The sequence below is a fragment of the Artemia franciscana genome, chromosome 13, assembly GCF_032884065.1.
Source record: "Artemia franciscana chromosome 13, ASM3288406v1, whole genome shotgun sequence".
NCBI classification, from domain to species: Eukaryota; Metazoa; Arthropoda; class Branchiopoda; order Anostraca; family Artemiidae; genus Artemia; species Artemia franciscana.
This window is the reverse complement of record NC_088875.1, coordinates 48115934-48126364: the sequence shown is the minus strand read 5'-3', so window position 1 is coordinate 48126364 and position 10431 is coordinate 48115934. Positions and strand designations below refer to the sequence as shown.

The following is a 10431-nucleotide window of genomic DNA, read 5'->3' as shown; positions in this document are numbered from 1 at the left end:
GGTTTTAAAATCTATTTTCCTTGGGTCTTCACTTTCAGTCAACATGATTGCTAAGCTATTTAGTCTATTCTCATTTATTGTTGATATCACATAGTTGTTTTATTGGTTTTAGCCTTGAAAGTGATTTCTCTCCAGAAGCAACGCTTATTGGAATTGTTAAGAACATTTCACAATTTTGAGAATCAATTGTCATTTGATGGTGACACGGGGTTCTTTCAAACGCAGGGCCCGATTGGGTCCAATCATTCCAATCGCCTTTTTTCCGACCCTGACCCAATAGTATTTATCTGAATTTAACACGAGTTAGGTAAACACATGACCAAGCTTTCTAAGATGATAAGCTTCCATCTATAGAACAAAATTAGGAAACGCTAATTAAACAAAAAATTCCAGAGACTGAGAGAGAAGAAATTTCATTTCCGCACCATACTAGAATTAATTGCATTTTCTTACAGCTTCATTCTCATTATTTACCAATAAGTGTAATTTCTTTCGAATATTTGAAAAAAGAACAAATAATTAAAGTATAAAACAGTTCGTGGTAACGAACTGTGGTAAGGAGCGACCCGGCTCAATAGTAACCAAAACTCTAAAAAATGGAATTTTGATACCAATAGCTACATCAAAAGAATCGGATTTTAATGCTGATTTTAAATATATGTTTCACAAAGTATAGTCTTACGCATCAAAAGTTACGAGCCTGAGAAAATATGCGTTATTTTAGAAAATAGGGGGAAACGCCCCCTAAAAGTCATAGAATCTTAACAAAAATAACACCATCAGATTCAGTGTATCAGAGAACCCTACTGTAGAAGTTTCAAGCTCCTATCTACAAAAATGTGGAATTTTGTATTTTTTGCCAGAAGGCAGATCACGGATGCGTATTTATTTGTTTTTTTTTTTTTTTTCCAGGGGTGATCGTATCGACCCAGTTGTCCTAGAATGTTGCGAGAGGGCTCATTCAAACGGAAATGAAAAGTTCTAGTGCCCTTTTTAAGTGACCAAAAAAATTGGAGGGCACCTAGGCCCCCTCCCACGCTAATTATTTTCCCAAAGTCAAAGGATCAAAATTCTGAGATAGCCATTTTATTCAGCGTAGTCGAAAAACCTTATAACTATGTCTTTGGAGAAGACTTACTCCTCCACAGTCCCCGTGGGAGGGGCTACAAGTTACAAACTTTGACCTGTGCTTACATATAGTAATGGTTATTGGGAAGTGTACAGGCGTTTTCGGGAGGATTTTTTGGTTGGGGGAGGGGTTGAGAAGAGGGAGATATACTGGGGGAGCTTTCCATCGAGGAATTTGTCGTGGGGGAAGAAAATTTCCATGAAGGGAGCGCAGGATTTACTAGCACTATTAAAAAAAAAAAACAATGAAAAAATAAATATGAAAAAGTTTTTTCAGCTGGAAGTAAGGAGCAGAATTAAAACTTAAAACGAACAGAAATTATTACCAATATGAGGGGCTCACTTCCTCCTAATACCTCGCTCTTTACGCTGAAGTAGTTTTAGTAATGTCAACTATTTATTCTACGGCTTTTGTGATACAGGGGTCATTGTTAATGAATTGGGACAAAATTTAAGATTTGGTGTAAAGAGAGAGGTACTGACGAGGGGGCGAACCCTCTCATATGTGTAATAAAAACAAGAGAATAAAAAATTCTTTACGTAAGCTAATTTATAAGTTACGTATATCTTTTACTAATAAAAAGATTCGTAAAAAATTAAAAGTTCTTGTTGCCTTTTTAATTAACCAAAAAATTGGAGGGCAACTAGGATTCCTCCTCGCTCTTTTTTTCCCAAAATCATTCAATCAAAATTATGAGAAAGCCACTTAGCCAAAAAAAAAAAAAAAAAAAAAAAAAAAAAATATGCAAATTCCTCTGCGGAGAGCCAAAATCAAAACATGTATTGATTCAAAAACGTTCAGAAATTAAATAAAAAAAAACAAGTTTTTTCAACTGAAAGTAAGGAGCGACATTAAAACTTAAAACGATATGAAATTACTTCGTATATGAAAGGGGCTGCTTCCTCATCAACGCTCAGCTCTTTACGCTAAAGCTTTTTACTGTTTTGAACAGAAGAATTGAGAGAAAGAGTCAAACTTTAGCGTAAAGAGCGGGGCGTTGATGAGGAAGCAGCCCCTTTCATATACGAAGTAATTTCTGTTCATTTTAAGTTTTAATGTCGCTCCTTACTCTCAGTTGAAAAAACTTGTTTTTTTTTTATTTAATTTTAATTAAGCGTAATAGTCTGCAGGTGGCACTTTTGTTGTGTCTTATCAATTTACAGAGAATAATCTTTGCATTTCCCGAACAATTCAAGATTTTTAAACTTTAATTTATTTGGCTATTCTAAGGCATGGTAAGTTTGATCCCACTTCAGGCAAATACCCAGAATTTTCTATTTTTGGGGTGAGGGTGGGGGGTGTTAATATAATAAACTGAATAAAAAATGCCCAAAAATTCAAGAAAACTTGGGATTTCGGAGGGGGGGAGTTCAGCCCCCTCGGTACATCCCTGTCCCACTTGTAGGCTCCGAAGTCCCTTCAAACACGAAAATTTCGAAGTCTAGCAGCCTATTCAGCAACATTTCTTCCCCATTTCAAGCTTTCTAATTACTGTTGTTCTCAAGAGGGGGCAATAAAAAAAAATTAATAAATCGAATGAAAAATACCCAGAAATTCAAGAGAATATAGAATTTCAGGGTCAGGGTCCAGCCCCCTGGGTACTTTCCTGTCACACGTGAAGACACTCAAATCCCTTGACACCCCAAAAATCTCCGGAGTCTATCAGCCTATACAGTAACATGTCTTCACAATTTTAAGCTTTCTAATTACTACCGTTCTCGAGATCTGTTAATTTATTCTTTATATCTTTATATCAACCTTTTTTTTTTTACTTTTTCCCACGTTATTTATAATGTAACTGATCGATACAACATATTGTTAATGTGAGTTTAATTAAAGACTTCTGCTGAACGCAAGACAAATATCTACAGAAATGTTCTTCACGTAAAAAGGACGAGAATTATTTTACCTGGGAAATAGATAGACAAATTGTGAAAAGACAGACTTAACACCGTTAGGGAATTTCCAATAGAGGGGGGGGGGATGGTACCTCCAGTTTTATACTTTACCAATATTTAAATGGGAATATCTACCGTTTTCCCATTTTTATTCATTTTTTATATAATTTTGTTACTCAAGGATGCCCCCGCCCCCCAGTGATTTAATCCTAATTTAGAAATCAGTTTAGAGTTTTCAGCTAAAATTGAAACGTACTATTTAGAAGTATTAAATAATGTGCATGCGCTTGAATTCCGATAAAGACAGGACAACCAGGCAGCTAGGGAGGAAATCTGCCGTATTCTCTAAACAATTTACTTTTTGCTTACCTTTAAGGATCTTTCAGAGAGTAGCGGGGGAAGGGGCAATAAATTTAACAGGGAAAACAGTACGTCTAAGACCTTTTCCACCAATTTCAAAGAGAAGGAGTAAGCTCTATGTCTTGGCATGACAAAAAAAAGAAAAAAAAGAAAAAGGAAAATGCAAGACAGTCACTTGTTTGTTCCCGTTAATGGTATTTCACAGGACAAACTCTTATAGCGTACACACATATACAAATATGTATATATATATATATATATATATATATATATATATATATATATATATATATATATATATATATATATATATATATATTCTTTTCTTTTTCTTTCTTGGGCACTGAGGCCAAATTGGCGGACGTATTCTTAAAATATCTGCTTCTTTTTCTTTCTTAACTTTTTTTTCGTTCTAGTTTTCTTCCACAGGAAGGGGAGAGGGGAAGCTCTTTTGGCGAGTTTTAGGCATATTTCTACCTTTATTGCATGCTCACGCCATCTATATACTTAAAAACTATAAGTAACAATTGATCGAACTGAATAAAGACATGGAAGTGTTTTATTCTCTTAACTTCATCACATAGTAAAACGCCACAAAATTAATAGTTTCACCCAAAACCATAAGCAATAAGAGTCCAATCATCTGACTAGAGAACTTCCAAAAAACGAATAATGTTAAATTTTTATCACAGCAAAAGAAGTAAATTAACAAAAAACGGGCCAGAACTCCACTTACTTAAGAAAACTCCAAAAGCTCCTGAAATAAGAAAACGAGAATTACTTCAAGAATTAATATCCATACTATGCGCTATAAAAACAAAAGAAAAAACAAAGTCATGATGAATTTGATAGGCAGTTATAGTCATTCGCGATAAAGATCTCACTAAATACATGGAAATACTTACACTGTATAGTTTTGAATCTTCTGAATGGAACATATGTAAGAAGGTTCTTTACGTGTCGACCGTCGAAAAAATCTAATTCACTCCCTGTATTAGACAAGAATAAATATAAAAGAGACGGTTATCGATTTTGCTGACTTCGCCAATCGACACAGTTGGTCAGGTTTGAATCGCTACCAAATATTGTTTTTGAAAAGATGATAATTACAAAGGAGACATTTACTGATTCCACTGACTTCACCAATTGATAGAGTACATCTATATATATAAAATGATATCAGATATTGTGTTTCAAACAGTGGTAAACGTAAAGGAGACATGCACATTCTATATTCACTTTACATTTATTGATTTGGCTGACTTTACCAATCGATAAAATAGGTCGTAAAAATGACAGCAGATGATGTATTTCAAACAAGGATAAATAAAAGGGAGATACATACTGATTTCGCTAACTCCACCAATTGACACAGTAGATTACATGGGAAATGTTTATCAGATGTTTAGAATTTAACCAAAAACTCGAAACACATTTTTGGGGAAAGTGGTTTATTTTTGGACAGCCAGTTCATTTTATGCTGGTCTGTCGTCTTTCTAAGTGGCAACGTTTATATCTCTGTTAGATGTTCATACAAGTTTCATAAACTGAACGCTTAAAATCGCATATATCAATAACAAAAAGCGCAAACAGAATTACAATAACAAAAATCAAAAAGCACAATAACAAAACAAAAAGCAAATAATACAAATAACAAAACAATAACCAATACAATAACAAAAAGCGGTGAAATAACAAAAAGTGCCGGCACAATTACAAGAAAAAAATTCTAAATTTTAACAGCAAAATCTGCGGTACCATTGCGGTGTGGTAATCCACAATGGAATATAGTACGACCTAGATTTATATTTAGAAATCCACCCTTATTAATAACAAATTTCGGAAAGCTATCATTTACAGACGATTTTCAACCAGTTTCAATAATAAACAATAACCAGCATAAGTTTTCACGTGTTTTCACGTGTAGCTCACTGCTTTTAAACTCAAAAGGCATTATGTGACATTTCTCAAAGCTTAAAATTTGCAGCCAAGTCTCTAAAACTAAGTTCTATTATTAGGTCTAAAAGTTTTTCTTCTACTTTTTTCGGTTCTCAGATATTTCCAAGTACAATTAAAAAAAAAAAGAAAAGTTCTTTCTATAACCAAGCTGTTTTGACGTATCTTGTATACGTACAAAACCTATCTTGCATATATATTTGTGTAAAATTTCGAAACATGTTTTTCAGTTTTCCAATTCCTTGTAAAATTTAATTATGCAATATAACACCTTTTGGTTTAGCTGGGTGACAATGGTGTTATATTATATGTCTAACTAATTATATTTCTACCACAAAAGAAACCTAGGTTTCTTCTTTACCGAGTTTCAAGACGAGGCTCCAAGGAGATGGTTATTCTTTGACTTTCCATATATGAAGACTCCCTGATGTTTTGAACGATGGGGAATGGAAAGTTCCCGTGCATCACGAATTTGTCTTCTCAGCCGGGCTCAGGACCTTTTGTTATTTATTTTATTATTAAAAAGAACCTGGTCCTGAATATATGGGTACTGTGGCCACCAAACGGAGTAAATGACCATAGTAGAGGTCAATGGAATATGAAAGACATTATAATTTAGATTTTTCAATTTCCAAATCGATTGAGCCCCTTTGAAAGTTTCTACGACAACTCCTTCTATACAAAGTGCCTTGGTAAAAAAAAACGAAAAAAAAAAAATATGTGCCCACACCGCTCTTTACTTAGGCAGCACTATTGCGCTGCCTATGAAAAAATAATTTTTTCTTTACATTTTAATATCGATGACTCCCTAACGAAAGTTGCAAGTGGCCTAAGGTGATTTAGAATACCTCATTTTGACCTTTTTTATTTTATTCATTTTCTAAAGAAATACGTTTCCCACTGTGTAGAAAAGGGAAGCTGAAATCGGAATTTTTTTGATTTTGAACAAAATTTTGACACTAACGATACCCTAAGCTTTGAGTGTTCAAACTTCACTTTCTTCCCTTTTGGACCAAACGGAACGAGAAAAAGCCTGCTGAACATGACTTAGTTTAAATAAAAAAAAATTTGGCTAAATAAAAAAATATATATATATATTAATATAGAACTACGTAAGAGCTTGGAAAGTTGAGATGGCTAGGGCACGAAGATGAAATTTTCGTGATCACCTTTTCGGCTATCACCTTTTCGGCTATCCATCTAGGGTCAAACGAAAAGCAGCTGTTGGCCCTAAATAGTGTAGGAAGAAATCGTAAGAAAATATTTAAAGGGAACTGGAACTTCATGGGAGGGGTAAAGAGCAAATGCGTTGAATATACTCAGATGGGGAGGAGCGAGCGCATCTGTGTCGGGCTCAGGTGGAAGCTGCAGTGATTTATTATTAGTACAGTTGTAGCATTAAACTGGTTAAGGACTGGTAGCACACTTTCCCTAATGATGCGCAAGTGCAAGGCGCCATTAAACATATATAAAAAAAACCTTCTTCAGAAAAATAATTAAAACTACTCCTCCTGCTATAGACCGGATCTGAGTGCACTAAAGGATGATATTATAGTGAAATCAAGGAATAACAATCATGAATATTTGTCATAATGGAATTTTAAACCGGAACTTTTTCTTATATTGCAAAGAAGTTACACAAAATATTTAAATTAAAAATTTAGAAATTTGATTCTTTGAATCCTTTGATCCTTTTCTTTGAAATTTGATCCTTTTTTAAAAATTTGATTCTTTTCATTTTGTAACGTTTTATGTGGTCCTTATCACCACCTTTAAGGATAATTGACTGCACAGACCAATATTGGATTATTGGAAGATACTTCCTGTATTTTTTCCAAGTATTAGCAGATATTTAAACTGTAGCAAAGCAGCAAAATTACCTAGTTGATACCCGCCTCCCCCAATGGGAAACAAGAAAGCCCAAAGGTGTATAAAAACAGGAAATGATACATATTTCCAATTAAATCTTGATAAAACAAAACTCCCAGAAGTATAAGGAGTCAGACTTTAAAAGTAAGCATTATAATATGCTAATAGCGAGAACAAAAAAAATTCATTCCATTTTAAAAATTACTTTCCGTTTTCAATTTGATATATTTTTTTTTGTTTCTAACATAAAATTGACGATTTGACGATTCTTATTTTTCTAAGCAAGCATCGGACTTTGAGTCATCATCAAATTGCACGTAATTTGTATAATTGATAAATGATGGCTAGTGCTTCGACTCAGTTCCTTCGACACCGGTTGGCACACAAGGCGAAAGCGGTGCCTTTCCACGACGACCGACGGTGAGGCAAAGATGTACCCGCAAGTGTAGCCTCCCTCTCTAGGCATGCGATACTTTTTGCCGCCCACGTCTTCTAATGCCGATGTGAACTCAACACCAAACATCATGAGGGAGCGTCAATACGGCCCCAACACCGCCATCTACTACTTCGAATTATCTCAACCATTAATGGTTGCTTTGTTTTTTTTACGTGTGAAGGTGTTCGTAATCCTATCAGACCAGTGGGTCCTTGAAATTGAGCTTTAGAGAGTAAACAGATTTTTTCCAGACTTTACCTAGTTTGGTAAAATATTGTCTACTTTGGTAACTTTTTGGTAATATACTGGTAACCTACTTCGGTTACCTAATAAATACCTAATAAATTGGTAACCTACTTTGGTAATATTGCCTAGTTTGGTAAAAATACGCCATGCGAGTAATGATCTCGTACTTGAGGTTTCCATCAGGGTTTATGAGGCTTCCTAGATACTTAAATTCTACACCCTATTCTAGCTAATCAGAACCGACCACAGGCGGCCGGCCCGGCGCTGAATTAACATTATTGCGCACGGCTTTCATTTTTTACATGCCAACAAGCTACATATTATTTATTACACTTTTGACCACAATTATATACATCAAGCATAAGGTCGTGTCTTTCTGCAGTATTTTTTTTTTTTTGTTGCTAAATCAAAAAATGTAGCTTACATAGCTACTGATTTGTGTGCAGCACTTTTGACTGCTTTTTGACAGTTCCTAACGAACGGAATCGACATGGCTGAGATTGAGTAGAGTTGCGGGTTGTGATCGAGACAAGCTTAGAAATTTTCTCAGGAAGGATGAGGAGTATTTTTGTAGAGCTGCAACATTATGCAAAGCAATCAAGGAAACCTTTGCAATTATCATCAGAAGTTGATGACACTAACACCTCAATTTTTTTTTTACTTCTTATACCTACATAAACACACACAAGAAAAGAGAAAAAAAAAGAATAGTGACAGACTAAAAGGTTGAACTATGCTTTAACAGACCAAATTTTGCAATTCACACAAAAAAAGAAAATTACCTAATATATTATTTTATATTTTTGAAACAACAATCTTTCCTTTCGCGTCGCCTATTTTCTCAGGCTTCTCGTTTAAAATAGTTTGATGATCTTCAAAATATTGTAGTACCTTGTACGGAGGTGGAGGAGGATGATAAACATAGGGCGCAGGAGTTGTCTAAAAAAATAGCATTAAAATAACCAAAATATAAATAACCTAACATACAATATCTTAATAAACAACCGAAATAGTATGAAAAAGAGGTAAAAATTCTAGAAGACGCTGATTTTTAGCAGAGATAAAAACACATATTTTTAACGATATGCAACGGAAAGTGCAGGGAACTTCCTGCAATTGCTGCTAGTGTATATATATATATATATATATATATATATATATATATATATATATATATATATATATATATATATATATATATATATATATATATATATATATATATATATATATATATATATATATATATATATATATTATCGAGAGCCCGGCGCTTCGCCGCTAGGCCCCGGCACTTGGCACGCACCAGGCTTCTATATATAAGGATTCTCAATGTCGCTTGTCTTCTAACCGCAGAGAATTAGAGACAATTAGCTGTCTTTTCGAAGATATTTGATTATCAAAGCAAGTCCGATTTTTAACACGATATCTACTAAGCTTTAAACTTTTGGTTTTCTTTTTAGCGCTTTTGAATTGTTGTAATCCCTTGTTAAAATATATACAAATATTTTGCAATTACCAGCCGCCGGGCCCCGGCACTTGGCGCACGGCTATAGTTGATTATTAAAGCAAGTCCAATTTCTAACAACGATTTCTACTATGATTCAAACTTTTGGTTTTCTTTTTTTTTTAAAGTTTTCGAATTGTTGTAATCCCTTGTTAACATATATAGAGATAATTTTGCAATTAACAGTTTTTTGATCTTTACGAAAATTAATGTCTTTCGTACTAAAGTATGTTCGAAGATATTTGAGTATTGAAGCTAGTCCGATTTATAAAGCAATTTCTACTAAGCTTCAAACTTTCGGTTTTCCTTATTAAGGTTTTGAATTGTTGCAATCCCATGTTAAAATAGAGAATAGTTTCTCTATTTTGTAGTAGTAAAATGTAACCCAATTGTAATAATTGCAAATTTTCGTTTTTTGAGCCTTGCTACTGACATATAACTGGTTGCGATCAAAAAGGTTTCGTGACTTCTTTAAACAAGGGCCTTACTTACATTGCCCCTAACAACATAGCTAATATAACTCCCCACTTGAACCCCAAATTTGAAACAAATAAGCATACATTTTCAAGTAGATAAGGTACTTTATGCTAAAGTTCCCTTATAAATTTAAACAGTTCCCCCTAATATTTACAGTTCCCCTTAAAAATTTAAAACTTAAACAGTTCCCCTTAATATTTACGGTTCCCCTTACAAATTTAAAATTAAACAGTTCCCCTTAATATTTACCGTTCCCCTTAAAAATTTAAAATTTAAACAGTTCCCCTTAACATTTACAGTTCCCCTTAAAAATTTAAAACTTTAACAGTTCCCCTTAATATTTACGGTTCCCCTTGAAAGTTTAAAATTTAATATTTACAGTTCCACTTAAAAACTTAAAATTTACATTTCCCCTTAAAAATTTAAACAGTTTCCCTTAACATTTACAGTTCCCCTTAAAAATTTGTCTTAGACGTCTCATTATAGTTTCCTTCTCTAATCCCCAATCTAACTTGCCTGCCTAAGCAATTCCTCACATTCTATCCCCCGACTG

General features: G+C 33.9%; 1 protein-coding gene across 4 annotated transcripts in view; it reads right to left on the bottom strand.

Moving 5' to 3' along the window:
• Window positions 1-3928: 3928 nt before the first annotated feature.
• LOC136035027 (uncharacterized) overlaps window positions 3929-10431 on the bottom strand; it is an 86511-nt gene continuing 80008 nt past the window's right edge. For all 4 annotated transcript variants that reach the window (XM_065716616.1, XM_065716615.1, XM_065716618.1 and 1 more), the window contains 2 exons: window positions 8677-8833; window positions 3929-4144 (listed from right to left, as the gene is read on the bottom strand). In XM_065716616.1, the coding sequence (XP_065572688.1) occupies window positions 8690-8833 (144 nt within the window). In that variant the 3' untranslated portion in view covers window positions 3929-4144; window positions 8677-8689. The remainder of the gene's footprint in view (window positions 4145-8676; window positions 8834-10431) is intronic.